The following is a 21,779-nucleotide window of genomic DNA, read 5'->3' as shown; positions in this document are numbered from 1 at the left end:
ATTATATTTTGGACCTCAGAGGGTTAACCCAACAAATCATTAAAAATTAGGTTTAAATTTTTGCTCATGACGGTGCAGATTTCTGACATTTTGTGTAAACTTAAGCATGTAACAATTTGATTATTTCTAACAAAAAAAAAAAAAAGGTTGAAACTTAAGTTAGACTTGTGTTTGTAAATGAACCGCTCCATGTTGTGTAGCTTTCTGGGTTTTATATTTACTGGGCTACATACTTATTATACAGGCTATACAGCACATAAAATCAAAATTCCCACGTTTTATGTAACTGAAATGTTTAATTATGTGGGCTAAAGAAAATGATTACGTTATAGACTATATTTGTATGAAACATGTGTATACTTGCTGCATTTGAATCATTTTAACCATATGTAACACCTGCATGTGTTTAAAAAAAAAGGCTCTGATTTTGCCAGCCCATTTGACGTCCATGCCACTCTCATGCCACCCTAAGAAAATTTGTCTAGATCCGCCCCTGTATACAATTAAAAAAAACAAAACAAAACAAAACAAAATAACACCCACACCCACCCACAAACATTTGCAGTAGAACTAAATGCCCAAGTGGTCAGTATATTTCTTGCAGTGGAAATGCTGATACTATTGATTCTGAGAAGAAGAGTGTTGCATAAATGGAGGTAAATCTCAGTGTAACAACACAGTATTTTGTGCATACACATTTAAGAAAGAAAGAAAAATAGATGATTAAAGAAAAAAAAATCATGTCTTCATTTTTTCTTTTGCTGCCAAGTTAGATTTTATCATTACCTACTGTATATACTTCCCCCCCAATATCGAGCCACATCTCTGCCAAAATACCACTGAGACTAACTAAACTAAGTACCTCAACCCACACGGTAAATTCAGTAACAAAGTTATTTGGAGGGGGAAATAAAGCCAAAATCGATATTAATACAGTACAATTGTGATGTAAATCAAAAGAAACCCCACTCTTAAAAAATTCTGCATTAAATATCAAAACGCACATCCAAGTCATCATGAACACAAAAGTGTCTGCGAATGATCAAATCAGAATACATTAAAACATGCCGTCAGATATCTGCAGTGAACTCTGTTTGAACAAATAGACCCCGCTCTTTAGGTTATTCTAGATAATGAAAATACCTTCATCTTCATTTTTTGATTGACTTCCATACATATATATATATACACATATCAGTCAATACTGTAATCAACTTGAAGTTCTTTTATTTGAAGTCATATGTACATTTATTGCATGTCTTGTATGAAACAGAGTACAGATCCCAGGCACAATATCCCCAATAATAAAATACCACAGCTCACAATAAGCTGCAAGTAAAAACTAAAAGTAGGATAAATAAAAATTAAAAGGATCTGTATTTCCAACAGATGAATGCCTTCCGTCTTGTATGCATGTGTGGGTATGAGGTAAACACAGACAAGCTTTATCGAAGAAAGCGTTTATTAGAAGATGAATCTGAAGTCGTTTGTATAATATTGAATCATATCCTGCCAAATTTCTTTCATTTGAGACAGAAATAAATTTGCACCAGTGAGTAATAGCCACCCCGAGTTTTGAAGTTTGTAGGATTAACAGGAGATTACGTTTTCAAATCACAAAAATAAATAAAGAAAAATCATAGATGAGGACAAACCAAAACTTTTAAGATTTAGAGAAAATCAAATCAAGAATCAGAGCCAGTTTTGATGTGTGTTGCTAGATCATTTCAGTGCTCCTTCTTTGCTATACATAGTGAGAAGATTCAGCGTCCTGTGGGATGAGCCCAGAACTCCCTTAGCACCAGTTCATCTGGATTTCCTGCAGCATTTTTATGCCTCTCTCTCTCTTTCAGAAGACCAGTCTACTAATGGTATTGAAGCCTCCGCCTCCTCCTCCTCCTCCTCCTCCAGATGGGCCGCAGCTCCCCGGTGGGTTATTGTCATCTGAACCGTTGGGCCTGAATGAGCAGGAGGATGACGGGGCCTGAAGAGCCTGGGTCCGAGCGCTGAGCTCCTGCTCCTAACGGCAGCAAGCAGGGGAGAGAAATGTTATTTCCAAGCGAGATTATATTTAAGCTTAAACAGCACTCAACTTTGCTGTGACAAAGAAGCAATGCTAGTTTGCGTGTGCTTGAAAGCCCATCAGAGCTTTGGCTGCATGTAATTACAGCACCCCCTAGAGGAGATTTACTGCAGTTGGAATAAAAAAAAAGTGTGGTGGAATGTCAACTCGATGAGCACAGTTCAATGACTCGTGAAATTACTCTTCACATCTTGTAACAGGACAGTTCAGATGTGCAGCCCAAATAAAAAACTCCTACACAGTACATCTCCAAGTTATCCGTAAAAGCACGGCCTGCTTTCCCTTCACCTCTTTCCACCTCGGTGACTCTCTGACTTTTATAACCTCGCTTTTTAGAAGTGCTAGTGTTAATGAGGCTTTAAGTCATGTTTGTGTAAAACAGGCAAAATAAGCACCATTTCTATCCAAATACCCTCAGAGTTCATAAACCACCGATTTAATACGCGCTAATCGCTTCACACTTGAATTTATAGGCAGTGACAGTTTTAAAGGGTAACCGAACACCAGTATGTGGAAGTGCATTTCATGTGTTCAACCCAACGTACCTGTAAATAGAGCTTGTTGTCTTTGATAATAGCATCCAGTAGTTCTTTCTGCAGAGGAGGCTCGGCACTCAGTCTCATTCCATTTGCCATTAGTCCCCCATTTAAGCTTTGCCCTGGTAGCTCCTGTTTCCTGTACATGAGCACATAAGCGGTGTCCTTGGGGAAGCGATTAGTAATGTTTTGCACTGATTGGAAGGATGTGAACGTTACTCTGCTATCATTGAAGAGCAGCCAATCTTTTGCCTCCTGGCTACTATTAGGCAGCGTTTCGCTTTGTTCACGTGGAAGCGAGGGAGCTGAGCAGGTGTAGAGGCTGGACTCGGCCTGGGCGTTCCCTAAATCCTCTTTGATGCTGTACTGGTTGTCTGGATGCTGTGCTCCATCTGTTCCATTAATATTACGACCATAAGAGTAATAGTGGCCGCTCTCAGACGATATACCAGAATGTATTACGACCGAGCTGAGGACATAGGGGACGGACTGAATCGCCCTGCTCATCTCCTCTGCTCCATCTATCCTCGCCTTCTCCTCTTCCTCATCGTGTTGCGACGATTTGAGTTTCTTGGCCAGATTCTCGCTGCTCTCAGGAGAATCCACTTGCAGAGGAGACGAGGTAGAAGAAGAACACTGTGTAGGTATGGAAGGGTCGTGTACAGGAAGTCTGATCAGCGGTGGGATGGTGACATTGTCAAGAATCTTCCTACGGACATGGCATTTGGCGTCATATGAAAATCGCAGCAGAGTGAGAATCAAGTACTCAGGGGCAGACACCACTTTAATGGTCTTCTCTGCCCGCTGGAGGGAGCTACACTTCTCGCAGAAATAGGCATTGTCTCCGTCAAGGATTTCCGGAGCCAGAAAATAATTCACCAGGTCAGGCACGGAGAGAGGAGGCTCATTTGTTACTGGCACAAAATGGGCATTGCTAGCTGGAGCTTTGGTTGAGCCTGGCTCAGGAGCTTCGCTGCCACCATTGACAGATCCCTGACAGAGAGCTTTGGGCTCTTCTGATTGCCTCTGGGTTTGAGGGCCATCCTGTAAAGTGGTACCTGGACAAAAGGCCAAAGAGAGGTCTGTAAAAGGTTCTTCTTTCTCAGAGATGCAGTTGCACAGCGTACAGCAAATGCTCGTGATTAGCTTCCCTCCAAACATCTTTTCTATCAAAGTCCTTGTGTCATCCCCAGGTTTGGCCTCTGCTAGAGGCAAAATGGTCTGTTCATTGTCTTCCTGAGCAGACGTTGTTGCAGAGTCTTTGGAGCTTGTGTCGGCTGGGGAGACAGCTTTTGGTTTAGCTGAATCCAGTGCCTGAAGGGTTTTCTCCTCCTCGTGTAACCTTAGGATCAGAAAACACTCAGCTCTTTTTTGGAAAATCAAACAAATTAGTGCAACGGCTATGTCTAAACACAGTTTATAAACAGTATTCATACGCAGTTAGCACTCACAGTGCTTTATATTCATTAACATTTAATGCATAATGCAAATGATGGACAAGCTATTAATTTAAAATACCTGTCTAAAAGAAATCTGAGGTACTCTGAACAGTCCTGCTGAGAACCCATGTTGAACCAGGGGGGCCGAGAGGCTTCCAAGAAGTTTCTGGGAGCATAGGCCGCCCTCTGTAGGACAGATAAACACAAATGAATGAAACACGTTAATATCTGCTGCTGTAGTTCTCCAGTAACAATGTTTTAAATTGTTACTTAACAGGACAACACTAACCTGAGTGTGTGCGAGGAAAGCAAAGAGAAGCTGAAGCTTTTTCATTAGTGTGTTGGAACCATTTAGATGCAACGATAAAACATGCCTCCTGAAACTGAAGGAAGAAAAAGAAAAGTTGGTTTCATATTTCGTTTCACAACAACAACAACTGGTTTTTACAGATTTTATGTCTAAAAGACTCACTCTGTGGCCATAAAAAGGGTCTGGATGATGCTGTTCATGTAGCAGGTGTTCCCCAAGTTGACTAAGCCCGTTTTGCCCGTCTCAGACTTCCCAGCTTGCTTCAGCAGACCAGAGGCAAATGAGTTGGACTGAGACGTCCAGGCACTTTGATTCAACACCAGCTTGATCTTCTCTTCTGCAGATTTTGGTAGATCCTGAAAAGAAAAGAGACGTCTTTAACACAGTAAAAATGCAAAGCAAAAGTAACAGAAAGTGTAACTGAAGCTCCTCATTGCATATCATGTGTCATTTATAATGATCCAAATAAATAAAACATGGACCTGATGTGTTTTGTTATCGTTGAAATATCCAACTACAGAAAGAAGTGTTCTCCCCACTTGGTTACCTTGATGGCCTCCAGTATGTTGTCATAAAGGTCAGGGAAGCCAGAGTACTGGTACATCATGCAGTGTATGAGCTCAGTGAACTGCAGCAGGAACGCTTTGCTAGTGGGAAGCCCATCTGTCCTTAAGGACTGAACTAGATCTACTACATGTGGAACAACCTGAGAGAGAGAAGGGAATAAAGAGAAGAGAAAAATGTTGAGTACACTGTAGCGCTGAAAACAGCAGAAGGTACAGCTAACATTAATCATAAATATCTGTGGTGCGGTGAGCCACGGGGTGGTTGCACATCAGAAACCCCACAGAGGTCTCATTTGCAGAGTTTTTTTGAGCCTATTCATGTTTTTAGAATCTAATGAAATTGGCCAACTCAAGGGCCATTGCTCTGCATTTAAGTGCTTCACACATCATTAGTGAGAGTGTGGTGCCAAGCCTTGAGTTCTGGGAAAAGACGTCTATGCAGCTTTGAAGTAATTTAAGCCAGAAGAGACGAAAATGAGAAAACCAATAAAGTGGCCATATGAGAGGGAAATGGGCTGTGAGGACACAGGAGACCCCCTTACCAAATGGAAGGCCTCGGGAGAGTGCTGGAAACTCAGCAGCATGTGAGAGAGCACAGCCAGCGCCCCCTGCCGCACAATGGGGTACCACAGACGACTGAATACCTATGGGTGGAGTTAAAAAAAAAAAAAAAATCATCTGTTGCAAACATGTTTATTTATAGAGGTGCTTGAGTAAAATGCACACAATTTCCATCTATAAGAAACTAAAATGAAGAGTTCTCATTACACACCAGTTCAATTTTAAGCAGAGTGACATCTATGAGGATAGTGAACTTCTGAACAGCAGCCAGGCCTTTCAGCAGAGCGATGACCCAGGTATCTACATGTTGGGCAAGAGGCCAAGATAACCAGTCAATCATCCTAGATGGACAGAAAAAGGATATGTTAACAGCAAATAACTGGAACAAACCCACCCAATCTTATTAAATAGATCCACAGATTTTATATCAGTAAAGTTCAAGACATTAAGACATGCGTCCTAAAAACTGTCCTTCTCAAGTTGTATTTAAATACTGTGGCACTTCTTTTGAACTCAAATGGCTCAGGGTGCAATTTCACCTGCAGAGTGCTTTAGTCATGTTTGCGTCTCTGACGTTCTGGTCTGTGGTGAGGCTCTTGATAAGCACTGTGATCATCTGGACAGGGATATGCTGAACCAGGCTGGCCAGTGCAATGGATGGGTCGAAGGAAGGGTCTGCAATAAACAAATACATAATGATAGCTTTTCTTTGTGTTCCAGTGGACACATGCTGGATACAAATTACACTTACAGTCTGTAAAAAAAAAAAGAAAGAAAAAGAAACAAACACTAAGGTTGAACAATATGAAAGTAGAGGTTTATGATCATGAAAACACGATCACAATCATCTATGGTGCTTTATGCATCCTCTATGAAGAGGAGGGACGCTCTGCGGATATTAGGAAAGCATTCCAGGGGCACTTCGCCTGAACAATATCAATAAAACGGAGGCTGAGGGACCTTTCAATCCAAAGCGGATCTGCTCACAGAGCTCAAACACATACTGTCCATATAATATTTGAAACAATTTCCTGCTGTTTGTTCATTTTGTGCTACTTTGTTCTTCAAACCCAGAACATCAATAACATTTACCATCAGCTACTGCAACTTTGACTTCAGCTGAAATTCTCTCAACTATTAGAAGGCTGAAAATGGCCAAAAAGTATAAAGAAAAAAAGACCGAATTAATCAATTAATATTGCATTAAATGCACCAACAATATAAAAAAAAATAAACGTAAGCCATTTTGCTGTCTATGTATTTGTCTTTGCATTCATTTCCATGTTTTTGTCATTTTTATTTTGTGTATCAGTCTATTTTTCTATTTGTACTTTGACTTGCCTGACATCAATCAACCAATAGATATAAGGCTGACCCCATGACACAGGCTATGAATGGCTGCCCACTCATTTGGATAATGAGGCAGAATATATATATTTTTTTAATGTGTAAAAAAAAAAAGGAAATAACAAATACACTTGTTTTTGGAAATGAAGGAATAGGGGGAAGTGGGGAACTGAAAAACTTAAAAACCATCAGTCTTGGTCAAATATAAAAATAAATAAAAAATAAATAAATGAATCAGTTGATATGAGTGCATAAATTAGGACTGACCATGATTTTACAATGTAAGATGTAAATTATTAAATAAACTAAAACAAATACTTTGTGTGCCTAGGTCATTGCACCCACCAACTCCAGAAATGAATAAGAGCTGTAGCTTCAGCAGAGTGGGTGTGCGTCTTCAAGGAGGCGCACCCACGTTTTCTTAAAAACAAGAATAAATCACGCTAAACAGACTGTGAGAATAAATGACAGTAAGTATGAGCTGTCTCTCCACTGAGTTTCTCTTCACTTGGATGGGCTCATACTCCACCCATCTGAAGTGTAATTTGTGACGGCACTCCTAGTTCTGCTCTGGAGCCTAGATGAGGTAACAGTGTAGCAGCAAATGAACCAGCACTCAACCAGCTGCAGATTCTGGTTGGAGTCACCCTCCAGCTCTCAAAAAATTTTCAGAGCAGATCAAAGAGTATCATCACTAGCTGAAGTCCAAGACAAGACAGTTATACTGCACTCCACATACCTTGCAAGTCAAAAGTCCCTCCCTAATTAGCGTGTTCCAGAAAGAGTGAGAAAAAACAACAACAAAAAAAACAAAAACAGGATTTGTTTGGCTTCTTAGCAACGTAGAGCTATTCAGGAATCAATAGCAATACAGCAAGTCTTGCTCTTTTCTACCTTAAAACACCACTGCACAGTCATGTTAGAGCCTGGTCTGTGCTTAGCTTATTTAGTAAGTCAGAAATACACAACAGGGGCAGTACAAATAAAAAGTTTGAAGATTTTCCTGCTACAAAACAAATTTCCCACGTGTGGGACTAATAAAGGTTATCTTATTATCTTATTTGCATTTAGTGCCACCATGTTTGATTGTTAACTCCAGGTTACTGCTCTGACTTTTCAAGTGGCAAAAGCAAATCAAAGGGGGAGTTTGAGATCCAAACTTTGACTGGGAACTGAGAAATTCAGGCTTATCCGGGAACACACCATTAGTCTATCAAACTGGGGGATGGGTATCACAACAGTAGCCTGATGAACCTCTCAGGAGATGGTAGGAGACAGGAAGGGCTGGTGTTTGCTGTGACTGAACTTTCAAAATAAGAGCACGGCATTGCCCAACAGCATCATTAATTGGTGGATGGCAGTATGCCAGGGAAGCCCACTCAAATAAATGATGTGTGTCGAAAATATAAACAGCTGAATTCATATTCATGAACATTACCTTGTCTAAAGATACTTTCAGTGGCTACCTTCTCACAAAGGTATTCCAACACAAAGTTCTTGGTTTCTAGAATAATGATCCAAGCTGATTTAAAGCAATCTGTTACATCTACTAAAATACATGGATTTCAACACATTTTTTCTGTTTGGTCAGTCAATGTGCGTCCCTTTTCTTACTGTGACAAGGTCGATCTGGTCTTCACCTTTGACCTAACGCGTTTAACATTACATTCTACTGTAAACAGAAGAAACATGTCCAGCCAATGAGGACTACAGCCATCAGAAAGTCTTATGTGAAATGCCTTAAGAAAATAAATATAATCAGGTCCATAAGCACAACTAGAAAGTCATTTAAGAGCATTTGAGCTGTGGGCAATCTCTGAAGAAGAGATTACCATTTCCAAGTAAATATCAAATAGTATTTCTGTTTGAAGTGCCCATCCTTAACACTACTAGTAACAAAATCCAAATCTGCTCTTTATGTTAAGTTTTTTTTTTTTTTATTAACGGCATCTATAACAACAAATGTCTCAAAACTGAACCCATTAAAAAAAATGTAATCAATTAAGAAATGACTTTCTTGTTCCTTTAAGGCACAATTTATATGGAATCAAAGAGTCTCACCTGTGGAGGCGATAATAGCAAAGACCTCCTGGAGTGAGGGCAGCAGCGTGGCTGGGTCAGCCTTCCAGATGTTCTGTAACAGTGCGCTAACTTTTGTCACCTGACCAACATACTCTCTCAGCTCCTGCTCTTGGCTAGCAAAGCAGTGGAAGGAACTGATGGTCCTCACCAGCTGCTGGCAGAACAGAACACCCGACTTATCTCTCGGGATGCACTGCACAAAGTCTGACAGCAAAGTGCTCAGGCGGGCACAGAAAGCGGGATCAGGTCGTTCACACACCATCCTTAAAACCTCCACCTGGATCACACTAAAAATCTCCAGCACCGAGGGGCAGCTGATGAGCAGCCGCAGGCAGCAGTGAATGTATTCTACTATGGCGGGGTCTTTGCGGTCCAGCTGGCCGTAGCCCTGCTGGAGCAGACTGAGGACGAAGTCTTTGCTGAAGAAACGCTCAAACTCTGGGCGGTGGTAGCGTGCATAGGCGTCAAGAACCTGGGAGCCAATTTGCTTCTGGAAGGCATCTTCGCCGAGCAAGATGAGGCGGGTGGTGAGTGTGAATAGTGCCTGACACTGATCCTCTGTCACTGCTCTCTCAGCTGCTTCCACTACCTTCTTCACAATGGCCTTCTTCACTGGAACAGAGTGATTGGAACTCACCAGGCCCTCCAAAATCTTGTCCATGATGTCGGTCTGTAGAGGACAATTGAAAAAGTAATTAGTTGAACCATTTCAAAAAAAATAAAAAAAAAATAAAAAAAAGACTCAGAAAACATCTGCAGTCACACTAAATGGTGCACTGAACATTTGTTCTGTCACAGTTTTTGTTTGTGATAACACACGTCACAGAAAACGTTTTGACATGTGACTCTAAGAAAAGAAGTGGTGTAAACAGTAAAACTATTTGATTAGAAATCACAATATCAGCGAGACCGCTCATGTTGAGCAGTTTGGAAGACAAAGTTAGAAAGGCAAGGTTAAAATTGGCCAGGCACAGCCTCCAATCGGGCCCCCTGGATGGCTTTGGGAAGTGGGATTGAAGGCATACATTTTGGACATTTAACTGTATTTTCACAGGTTTTACAACTTTACACCAAAATAATTAAGTAATAGTTAACAATTAAATGACAGAACGATTCCTTTTTCGCGATCTAATGCAGATTTTTTTTAAAGTGGGTCCACAAGGGGTGAAAAAAGTCATGCACTGACATGCCGTGACTTTTTCCGTAATTTTACATGTTTATTTCTTAAAATTTACGCCGAAGAATGGCGCTGACAGATTTCTTTCATTTACTACCGTAGCATTTCTTTATCGTGTAGTAAAAACGAAAGACACTTCTTTTAAGATATCGATGTAGATAACGCTATAGCTGTTAAGATACCTCTCCGATTAAAAGGTGTAGTTAAACTTCTTTACCCTAACGGGAAGGGGGGCATTTAAGGTGGTTTCAGTGGCTCTGTCACTAAATACAACGCACGACTTTGTTATACATTATTTTTTTCAAGTTCAGTGTAATAAAATAAAATTAATGTAGTGGCCATCTGCCTTGAAGACTGCACATTACATTACTATTAGTATGTGCTACTTCACACGTGTTTTGCCTATGATCTCTGACTCCTGCCGCTGTGTTGCTGCTGCTGTGGTGACACACACAGATAGCCCACTAGCTTGCTAAAGCTAGCTGTAAAGTTAGCAGATATTTCTATATGTCTAGTATCTAAAGTACGGCTAGAATGAGCGCTAAAACTAAACCTGAGAAACTGTGCTGACCTCTCCATAGCGGCAGTTTTTACTAACAAACTGGCCCCCCACAAAAATAAAATTATTTTATTTTTATTTTTTTAAAGAAACATCCGAAGAGGCCTGCCGTTAGCCTACAAACTGACTTAGCATAAATACCACCATGTAATTCAAATAATCCAACATGTTTGCTTACCCAAATAAAGCATGTCAACAGCGTCCGACCAGAGTAGCTTCTGCCGTCGGTCAGAGCTAAAAGTCTTCAGAGAGATTAAACAGTTTTATGTGTATTTATTTTGGTTCATTTCCTCGCTCGGAAACAGCTGATTAACCGTACAGCGACGTCATTCCTATGAACAGAGACAGTGGTAGGACCCTTGGGGTGAAGCTATTTTTCTCTTAACTTTGCCTGTTCCGCTGTTGTTACATTTGTGTAACGGTCAGTCGTGTGGGTTTCCACGGATGGCGCTGCTGGGCGTTTGACACGCTTCCAATTAAACGAAGCTGCGTTTTCACGAGCATTTTCGAGAACCTTTATCCTTTTATTGCACACTTCGTGTGTTGCGTTCAATCACTACTCGTTCATCTGCTCTTCTCGGTATAACGCTACAGTTTAAAAAACAATCCTGAAAAGATGGAAACCCCCGAGCTTCCACCTGACATCCACATTGATCTGCATCTTGGAATTGTGATTGTCAAAAACTTTATTTTGAAATTTTTGCATCCATCTGCATTTGCACACTGAATTAAGCAGATGTTGTTTGTTATACGAATGGAAAAGTTGGCATGTGTAATTTTCTTTCATTTTCTTTAACGATACTAGCACTAGCTGTGACCTTTTCTCTCGGCCCAGTAGGATATGGAATTTTCTTTGTGCATCTTTGTTAGCTTTTCTTCTTAATAATAATAGATTAAATGCCTTTCCAGTAAGGGTGGTGAGAATTAATGATGATAATTAACCGTTTGTTCTCCACCTCAGCTTCAATGTGTCCAGTTTACAGACAGTCCCTGAGCCTTACTGATTAGTTTATACAACAGATGTGACAGCTGCTGCTGTCACATCTGTTGCTGCTCTCCCAGCAGACTCCTGAGTACACTGTGCTTCCCATAGCTGAGTTACAGACAATTTCCATCATTTGGTGCACACATTGACTCCATTAGTAAATAGAGCTTGCTCATCCCCAGGCTCTGCGTTGCTCTTCCATTTCATTCTGTTGTCCATGTTGACGCCCAGGTACAGTGCTTGTATGTCTGTGTAGCTGTCTTCTTCCAAGCACCACCTCCCTGGTCTTTTTCACATTCAGAAGCAGATGATTGCTCCCAGACCACTCCACAAAGGCATCCACTATAGTGCTCACTAGTCCTCCTACTGCCCATTACTAATACATCTACTCACTGCAGAACTTTCAGAGGATTTCTAAAGGTTCCATGACCCAGAATTGTACTGAAAGTCTGAGGTGTACAAAGTGAACAGGTGTGGAGACAGCACAGTCTCCTGTGGAGCTCCTGTAGTGCACATCAACAAATCAGACTGAGCACTTCCCAGTCTTACATACCGCCTCTCTGTCTCTCTGTCAAGCAGTCTGTAATCAATGAGATGGTTGATGTGTTTGCTGACATTTCGTGTAACTTTTCCCTCAGTAGCAGCAGCTGAGTTTTATGAAATGCACTTGATAAATCAAATGAGCTGATCCTCACAGCGCAGCTCTTACTCTATAGATGGGGAGTAAGCTCTCTGCAGCACATAGATGACTGCATCATCTGCTCCCAGAAAACGTGTTACTTTAGGAAACACAAGTGGGACTGAAATTTTACTTTACTATAATATTTCACCTTATCAATCACAAATATTGACTTGGCTATGTCTGTTCTCTAATCAGTGAAACCCATCAAACTTCCTAAGGGGGTGATGCTGGTGTCATTGGCTTCAGAAATGAGTTATAATATTAAAGCACGCAACTTTGGAAGTGCAAGAAACATATCAATGTATTCATATATATGTCAGGTCTGGTTAAAAAAATAAAAAAATGTATTATTTATTTTAGTTTTTATTAGTTTTTGTGTTAGTCTTTTTAATTATTGATTGTATGGAGGGCATATGTCAGAGGCTAGATTCAGAACAATAAGTAAAGGTATTTCGATAAAAAAGACAACTTTTAAAAAACGGTGAGTCCCGGTCTTGCTGACATCCAGAGTCTCAATAAGAAGCATAACCATCAACGCCTCACCAGGCAAGTTATAATAAAAGTGTTTTACTAAACCAGCAAATACTAAAACTAATCATATTAACCCATACATTGTTGCAGTTTTTCCAAGTTTAAAAATCGTTTCAGTTAAGTTTAATTTTTTTTAAAGGCTTTAGTTTAGATTTAGTTAACTATAATAACCTTGGAGATGACTGGAAGCTGTCATGTGAGCCATAACAAAAACAAATACTTTCGACAGTCTGCGAAGGCAGCATAATAAAATCTCGCGATAGCGCGCTCAGACCCGGTAACTATGTGAACGCGGGTGCGCGAGAAAAATCTTGCTAGCGCGAACGTGCTGCCTGCGACCAACCGGTGTGTCTTTCATTAAAAACAACAGGATTGCCCTTATTTACCTCGAGGAAGTTCGGAAAATTTTCAACGGCTCTTAAACGGGATCACACAAGGCACCTAATAACAGACGATATACCTGAACGGAAAAGGAAAATCGACAAAAATGTCCGAAAGCGCAAACTGCGTGGAACAGCGGGAAGAGCAGGCTGAAGTTGAAGACGCCGGAGGAGCGGAGGTAAGATGTTTTAAAATGGGAATTATGTCCTTTCAACGCTGACTTCGTTTCTCACAAAGCCTACACACAGGTGTCTAACTCTGAAAAGGTCCATCTCTTGTTCAGGCATTTTCCGAAATCGACTGTGTGAAACTTTCAGTTTGTCAGTTAGCTAGCAGCGGCGCTACCATTAGCTCCCGACGACAGCAGCCAGATCCTTTCCACCAGCGCAGCAGCGAGGCCAGCCGCTTTCATAAGCGCCCACTCTACTAGCTTAGCCCCGCTAGCTGCCTGCCTCGTATCGCTCCAGAAATCCCTACTTGTTCTATGCTTGCTCTCAGACTTGGTTCATTCAGTGGGACGCTTATAACGGTGAGCCGGCTTTTAGAAAACCCCGTGAAAACAAACTGGGGGGGGGCAGAAGGCAGAAGCAGTCTTCTTAGCTGTCCCGTCTGCCTCTTTGTTTTCGGAGCAGACCGCGTAGCAATGGCTGTTGTGACCGGGGAGGGATGCTGCTGCGCTGTCTGTCTACAGCTCGGCCAAAAAAAATGATTTAAAACTTCTAACAATATAAAAATCCCACATAAAGAAAGCTGAAATTCCACAACACCGTCCTTGCTTTGTATTAGAAGCATTTTTTTCTCCACAAAAAGTCTTATCATCATCACCTCTTCTTCTTTTAATAGAGATTTAAATTCACAAATTTACTGGTACTTCTCAGCACGTCTGATAGCAGAGAGGTAAAAGAGACTGATTTCTTCTGTGACGCAAATATGCTATCAAAAGTACCTTCCTGTGACAGTGTATGATTAGAAGAAGAACTGATGGTATTTCGGTCAACACATGCCCTGTTTTCTGCAAATGTGAATACAGATGTACCTTGAAATTTTGGTTTGCCCTTTGGCTTGTTTTCGAGCCAATGAGCTCATCTCTTCCTGTCAGTTGTTGTTGTTGTAAACATCAGGACGACGTCCACTAAGTAAGACTGGTTTGTTTTCACCATACACTCCCTTAGGAGAAGTCTGACTCTTCAGATGCTGGAAAAGAGTCCTCTTCAGATGCAGGTGCTGATGGACAAGATGCCTCCTCCTCCTCATCTTCCTCCAAAACTAAAGACTCTACTCCAGGTTATGAGGAGAAAGTGGTAAGTCCTCTCATCCATCATTGCATGGTTCACAACTGTACTCCCGGGTCAGAAGATGAATGGGACTTTCTTTCTGTGTAATGCAGCAAACAGACCGGACCAACAGATTTGAGTATCTGCTGAAGCAAACAGAGCTGTTTGCTCATTTCATCCAACCAGCTGCACAGAAGACCCCCACCTCACCGCTCAAGATGAAACCAGGACGTCCTCGTATCAAGAAGGACGAGAAACAGAATTTGCTTTCAGCTGGAGAGTGAGTATCTATCCCTACAGCACAGTTTCTTTTTCTCCATTTATAAAGTTTTCTCTCATTGTGATTTATAACGTTGTCTTTTATGTGTTTGAAAGCAATCGCCACCGTCGCACGGAGCAAGAAGAGGACGAGGAGCTTCTTAACGAGAGCACAAAGACCACAAATGTGTGCACTCGCTTTGACGAGTCTCCCTCCTGTAAGTAAAGACCTGTTTTTATGGGGACTCAAAGCACGCACTGAGCGAGAGCAAATAACAAATGTATATGTTATACATGTGGCTGATCCTGATAGAGCTAGTAAAGGAAGCACTGAAGCACATTTTCTTTGTATTTAACAAAATTCAGCCAGCTCATCGGTGTCACTTCACTCAGTTAGGAGCCTTCCTAAGCAAATTTGACTTGACTTGCGGTTGTTGATCTATTACTGCCCTAATGGTGGGAGTTTTTATTAGACAAGACAAAATAAAAAAATGTTCTTACAGAATTTCGTTTTCTTGTTTGTAATGTAGATGTGAAAACAGGAAAGATGAGGGACTATCAGGTCCGCGGTCTGAACTGGCTCATTTCTTTGTACGAGAATGGAATCAACGGTATCCTCGCCGATGAAATGGTCAGCACTTTTTCACGTTTCTACTTATTCATGGAGTTAAATTCCAGATATTTTTATCGTGTCATAATGCTGTTTTTTCATTCATGCTTTCTTTTCTTATTGTCAGGGATTGGGAAAGACTCTCCAAACTATTGCACTGCTGGGGTATATGAAGCACTACAGAAACATCCCTGGTCCTCACATGGTGCTGGTTCCCAAGTCCACCCTCTACAACTGGATGAATGAGTTCAAGAGATGGGTGCCTTCCCTTCGTGCAGTCTGCCTGATCGGAGACAGAGATGAGCGGGTAAGCTGTGTCAAAAATGTATCAGTGGTGTGAAAATCAAAGTATTTTTGCAGATGTTTGGGTTGTCCCTCACCAGTTCTATTTGGTGGACTCCATATTGTTTTTTTTGTGTGTGTGTGACTCCCACAGGCACTTAAAATTTTTTAAAAGGTGTTAAATACCGTAATCTAAAAAATAAGGCCTTAATTGTTGTTTAATGTCTTAATTCAGTCTTTAAAAAGTCCTTATAATGCCATACGTTATGGGAGGTAGGCTCTTAGTAGTTGGTTTTTATTATTGCAATTTAGATTGTTAAAATAACAGGTAACATCTATTTTTGATAATAATTTATTGTTGTCTTGTCAATTTGTGACACAGGAAAAGGTTGTGTAACCAACAAACAGTCATGTACTGTTCTGGGGTCAGAATGCTCAGAACAGATACACCGTCTGTTAGCTAGCAACAAGACAAGGATGGGGTTTGTAAAATATAATTGGCTGTTTAGCCAGGAAGTGTATACAGGGTACTGAGTAGTTTGTGAGAGTCTATTTCAAACTTTATGTGGTCAGTTTGAGGCAGTGAAAACCTACACAGTGTTCCTGGACCTTAAATTTGTTCATGTTTGTATTTGGGTTTTATGATAAATGTAAAACAGAAAATGCAGCACCAGTTTGATTTTTTTCTGCAATTAAATACACTCTGAATCTGTCAACTTTTTAAAATTATTTTTTATGTATTGTAGACATATATTTATGAGATTAATCTGTAAAACTCTGGTGGTAAAAACAGTTTTCTGCTTCAATGACAGACTGCCCTGATCCGAGATGTGCTGCTGCCTGGAGAGTGGGATGTGTGCGTGACATCCTACGAGATGCTCATCATTGAAAAGGCAGTGTTCAAAAAATTCAACTGGAGATACCTGGTCATTGACGAGGCTCACAGGATCAAGAATGAGAAGTCAAAGGTCAGATAGCTGCTTAAACAAAATAGTTACACATGTCAGCCACCTAACCTTTAATACTGTAAGATGGTCAGATCGCTAAGGTTTTCTTTGCTTCTCCATAGTTATCAGAAATCGTGCGTGAATTTAAGACCACCAATCGTTTGCTGTTGACTGGAACACCCCTGCAAAACAACCTCCATGAGCTGTGGGCTCTCCTGAACTTCCTGCTGCCTGATGTCTTCAACTCATCAGAAGTAGGATTTCTATAGAAAACCACAAAATCAGTAGTGTATAGAAGAAGTCTTGAAAACACGCTTTTTCAAAGTATGGCTTAGAGAAGAGGTATTTCTGTATTAAGGTGCTAATTTAATTTCTCTTCTTTTTTCTCAGGACTTTGATTCCTGGTTTGACACAAATAACTGCCTGGGTGATCAAAAGTTGGTTGAACGTCTTCACACTGTATGTATTTAATGTTTTTAATGTGACTATCTAGCACGCTGCTGTACGTTGTAAGGTGTGTTATATTTCAGTTGGGTTAATGTGCTCCCTGCGTGTAGGTGCTGCGTCCTTTCTTGCTTCGTCGTATCAAAGCAGACGTGGAGAAAACTCTGCTCCCCAAGAAGGAGATCAAGATTTACGTTGGCCTGAGTAAGATGCAGCGGGAGTGGTAAGCATCCCCAGTTAAAATGGACTTGCTATAAACCAAGACCTGAGCTGTTTTTGTTTTTTTTCCCCTGCTGTATTCGTGGATGCTGAACTTAAGTTGTTGTGTGCTACTACCCGTCAGGTACACAAAGATTCTGATGAAGGACATCGACATTCTGAACTCGGCGGGTAAAATGGACAAGATGCGTCTGCTGAACGTTCTCATGCAGCTGAGAAAATGCTGCAACCATCCTTACCTGTTTGATGGGGCTGAGCCCGGCCCGCCATACACAACAGACATCCACCTGGCGGTGAACAGCGGCAAGATGGTGGTGCTAGACAAGCTGCTGCCCAAGCTAAAAGAGCAGGGTGTGTGGATTCTTATTGTCCAGTATTTTAGTTATCTCTTTATTACTGACGGGAGGGCTAACGCTCACGTTTGCATATACATTTTTAAATGCTGGTAGAATTGCAAAATAATTTTATTATGTCTGTTAACGTCTCCACATCCCTGTTTTGTAGGTTCACGTGTGCTCATCTTCAGTCAGATGACCAGGATGCTGGACATCTTGGAGGACTACTGCATGTGGAGGAACTACGGTTACTGTCGCCTGGATGGGCAAACGCCACACGAGGAGAGACAGGTGAGATGTGGATTTGTCGTCTTCCATGACCAAAAGCAATTCATGAGTGTTTGGTATTGAGAGTGTGATTATAAAAGCACTTCATTTTCATGTGTTTGTGTATTTACAGATCTCCATCAATGCTTTCAATGAGCCCAACAGCTCAAAGTTCATCTTCATGTTGAGCACCAGGGCTGGAGGGCTGGGTATTAACCTGGCTACAGCGGATGTAGTCATCCTCTACGACTCAGACTGGAACCCTCAAGTCGATCTTCAGGCCATGGTTAGTAGTCTAATATGATGATGTACCCGAGTGCGGGTGAAACCAATGAACTTGATTGTTTTGCTCAGATCACCTGACTTTTTTTTTTTCTCTGTTTAGGACCGAGCTCACAGGATTGGACAGCAGAAGCAGGTGCGAGTTTTCCGTTTCATCACTGAAAACACAGTGGAGGAGAGGATTGTGGAGAGGGCCGAGATGAAACTGCGCCTGGACTCGATCGTCATCCAGCAGGGTAACTCATCTCGCTTAAAGTCAGCCTGTTTAAACTTGTTTTAGTGTCCTGCATGCTGTTAAGAAATAAAATATGAAGTTCACATAGTGGTACTGATTGGAAACTGAAATAAACTACTCTTTATTCTTTTTATTTATGTTAATGGAAATAGGGAGACTTGTGGATCCGAGTGCAAACAAACTGGGTAAGGATGAGATGCTCTCCATCATCCGCCACGGTGCCACACACGTGTTTGCTTCCAAAGAGAGCGAGATCACAGATGATGACATCGATGCCATCCTGGAGAGAGGTGAAAGGAAGGTGAGTCTGGTTGCGTTAGCTGAAAAGCACCAATTGAAAGTTTCTGTGTGAAATTTCAAAAATCAAACACTTTGAAATGATTGTGTATCAGACTATGGAGATGAAGGAGAGAATGTCATCGCTGGGCGAGAGCTCTTTGAGAAACTTCACCATGGACACGGAAAACACCAGCGTGTACACCTTCGAAGGAGAGGACTACAGAGAGAAGAAGAAGGTAAATAGGCTGGCCAGCATCGGTATTTATAATCTGGGTCTGCCTTTATTTTGGGAAGAGACTTAAATCCTTAGCTTGTGGTTTTTATTTTTCTGCTCAGGTCATTACAAACTGGATCGAGCCACCCAAGAGAGAAAGGAAAGCCAATTATGCGGTGGATGCCTACTTCAGAGAAGCTCTGCGAGTCAGTGAGCCCAAAGCACCAAAGGTAGGAAACCATCACTGTACAAACACCACACAGAGAGAATCCATTAAAGCAGCAGGATGTTTAATGTTTATTTATTAGGGATTTGACTAAGTTCTTTGATGGCTAAACAAGGAAAAACTCAGATTAATCCAGCGAACTAGTGTAAAACTAAGAAACACTCAGATATTAAGTTAAATTTGTGAACCGTTTAATGTACAATGTCAAAAGCCCTGCAAACAAAGCCATGTGATACCATTAATCACATTTTTCAATAATGAATCATGTCGCTTAACTGTGCACCACCTTGCGTTGTACATTATGAACATTGCATGTTATTCTCCAAACAGGTAACTAAGAAAAACACGTATAATAAACTGATGTTAAATATGATATGAAAACATGTTATTACAAAACATGGTTGTATCTGAGATCTCAGTCTTTCACCTTTTTAAAGAACTAACATGAAAAACTAACAATTATACTGTTACCAAAACAATTTAACTGATTTATGGCGTTTCTCAACAGTGATGCGCCATCTGGTGGCAGGTGGCGGCATAACATTTAGGAAACAACCATTTACAGCATTGAGTATCAATTACATTGTAAACCAGTTAGACTGAATGAATACGTTTGGTACAGACTAGTGACAATAGCGATGATTAGGTGACTAGTTGTGCATGTCCCTATTACTTATTTTGGGATTTTTTTTTTTGTGTGTGTGCCAGGCTCCTCGTCCTCCTAAGCAGCCAAATGTGCAGGACTTCCAGTTCTTCCCTCCACGTCTTTTTGAGCTTCTAGAAAAGGAAATTCTCTTCTACAGAAAGACCATTGGATATAAGGTACAAAGAGATCAGACACATCCCATTTGTCCAAATTTTGTTGTCTTTTGAGATGACTCTAACTGGATCTGTGGCTTTGTCTCTTAAGGTTCCTCGCAATCCAGACATACCAAACTCTGCTCAGGTCCAGAAGGAGGAGCAGGCTAAGATTGATGAGGCCGAGGCCCTCACAGAGGAGGAACTGGAGGAGAAGGAATCCCTCCTGCAACAGGTGGATTATTTTTATTGTTGACTTGCAGCCAGTGGCTGATATACAGGAAATGAAATGTTTGCATATTTCTCTAAATTGTGCATTAACTGTTCAACTGTGCACTTGTCGCAGGGATTTACTATTTGGAACAAACGCGACTTCAACCAATTCATCAAAGCAAACGAGAAGTGGGGGAGAGATGATATTGAGAACATTGCCAGAGAGGTTGAGGGGAAAACTCCGGAGGAAGTCATGGAATATTCTGGTAATGGATTTTTTTTTTTTTCTCCTGTGGAAAGCAAACCCAGATATTTAAATTGATTTATTGTGTGACTTCATGTTTGTGTCCTTTCCTGCAGCTGTATTCTGGGAGCGCTGCAATGAGTTGCAGGATATTGAAAAGATCATGGCCCAGATAGAAAGAGGAGAGGCCAGGATTCAGAGGAGGATCAGCATCAAGAAAGCACTGGACTCAAAGGTAGCAGTCAGTCAACTGTGAAATGTAGTGCAAGTTGCTGAGTAGACTTCTCATTCAGCGTTGTATTTATCCTTCAATGTGTTTCTCAAATCCTCGTTTAGATTGGCCGCTACAAGGCTCCTTTCCATCAGCTCCGTATCTCCTACGGCACTAACAAAGGCAAGAACTACACAGAGGAGGAAGACCGCTTCCTCATCTGTATGCTTCACAAGCTCGGCTTTGATAAGGAGAGCGTGTACGATGAGCTCCGCCAGTGCATCCGCAACTCACCACAGTTCCGCTTCGACTGGTTCCTCAAATCTAGGACTGCAATGGTGGGTTTGGATTACTTCACTCTTTTTTCTGTTTTTTTTCTTCTGTTATTTAAAAAAAAAAAAAATTGTCTTAATAATTAAAAATGCAATTTTTTTTTTTTCTCAACCCATTTGTTGTGTAGGAGCTCCAGAGGCGATGCAACACCCTGATCACCCTGATAGAGAGAGAGAACATGGAGCTGGAGGAGAGGGAGAAGGCGGAAAAGAAGAAACGGGGCCCAAAGACCGGCTCGGTAAGTTACAAATTCATCCCATAATAAACAATTCAAACTATTTTAAGCTGTCTATTAAGGACAACATCCTTTTATTATTACTTTTTAATCCATTTTTTTCCCTCCCAGGCGCAGAAACGAAAGTCAGAGGGAACTCCAGACGGTCGAGGACGAAGGAAAAAGCTCAAGTTGTGAAGCTGTTGGAAAAACCCGCATTAACAGAATTAAAGACGGCAGCCAGCTATCATTAGTCCTAATGTCTGTGTTTGTTTGCAGGCTGTGATAATGTACTGTGTAAAATCCCTGACGGACTGATATGGTTGTATTAGGTTCTAGGAAGTGTTTCTTTACAAGCCTGCCTTGTTGTCACTTACCTAAACACTGCAGCTGTGCTGGGTTAGATTTTGTTCGCTAGTCCTTATTTTTTACTAGTACTTAATTGAAATAAGTGTATTTATGCCTGTTGGTTGTACCACATTCCATTGCTTGAAACAATATGTACCCTTTTTTATTTTTAAGAAAACATCTGTTCTTGTATCTTCTTATGTAAAGTAGAAAATGTCTTTTTGAGCATCGCAAATAAACCTCCCCCCTTTTTTTAAAAAACAAACAAAAAAGCATGCGCTCTGATAAATGACACGTTCATAAAATA

At 41.0% G+C, this 21,779-nt stretch overlaps 2 protein-coding genes across 2 annotated transcripts; one reads left to right on the top strand and one right to left on the bottom strand.

Moving 5' to 3' along the window:
• Nucleotides 1-1,210: 1,210 nt before the first annotated feature.
• usp38 (ubiquitin specific peptidase 38) lies at nt 1,211-11,181 on the bottom strand. The gene is made up of 11 exons (XM_031752212.2): nt 10,839-11,181; nt 8,904-9,594; nt 6,035-6,170; nt 5,707-5,836; nt 5,477-5,578; nt 4,916-5,074; nt 4,531-4,724; nt 4,348-4,441; nt 4,138-4,244; nt 2,629-3,961; nt 1,211-2,020 (listed from the first exon to the last, which is right to left on the bottom strand). Exons 2-11 carry the CDS (start codon nt 9,583-9,585, stop codon nt 1,850-1,852), a joined length of 3,108 nt encoding a protein of 1,035 aa, XP_031608072.2. The 5' UTR covers nt 9,586-9,594; nt 10,839-11,181; the 3' UTR covers nt 1,211-1,849.
• A 1,965-nt stretch (nt 11,182-13,146) lies between these two features.
• Nucleotides 13,147-21,737, top strand: smarca5 (SWI/SNF related, matrix associated, actin dependent regulator of chromatin, subfamily a, member 5). The gene is made up of 24 exons (XM_031752193.2): nt 13,147-13,417; nt 14,412-14,540; nt 14,627-14,793; nt 14,889-14,989; nt 15,302-15,402; nt 15,509-15,688; nt 16,476-16,631; nt 16,733-16,864; nt 17,001-17,069; nt 17,168-17,277; nt 17,398-17,624; nt 17,778-17,899; nt 18,009-18,161; nt 18,261-18,393; nt 18,545-18,693; nt 18,785-18,907; nt 19,008-19,115; nt 19,820-19,933; nt 20,022-20,144; nt 20,256-20,388; nt 20,483-20,601; nt 20,703-20,915; nt 21,038-21,148; nt 21,257-21,737. Exons 1-24 carry the CDS (start codon nt 13,346-13,348, stop codon nt 21,320-21,322), a joined length of 3,111 nt encoding a protein of 1,036 aa, XP_031608053.1. The 5' UTR covers nt 13,147-13,345; the 3' UTR covers nt 21,323-21,737.
• The last annotated feature ends 42 nt before the right edge of the window (nt 21,738-21,779 follow it).

This window comes from Oreochromis aureus, linkage group 6 (assembly GCF_013358895.1).
Source record: "Oreochromis aureus strain Israel breed Guangdong linkage group 6, ZZ_aureus, whole genome shotgun sequence".
NCBI classification, from domain to species: domain Eukaryota; kingdom Metazoa; phylum Chordata; class Actinopteri; order Cichliformes; family Cichlidae; genus Oreochromis; species Oreochromis aureus.
The sequence above is the reverse complement of the archived record's forward strand: the minus strand, read 5'-3'. Positions and strand labels throughout refer to the sequence as shown.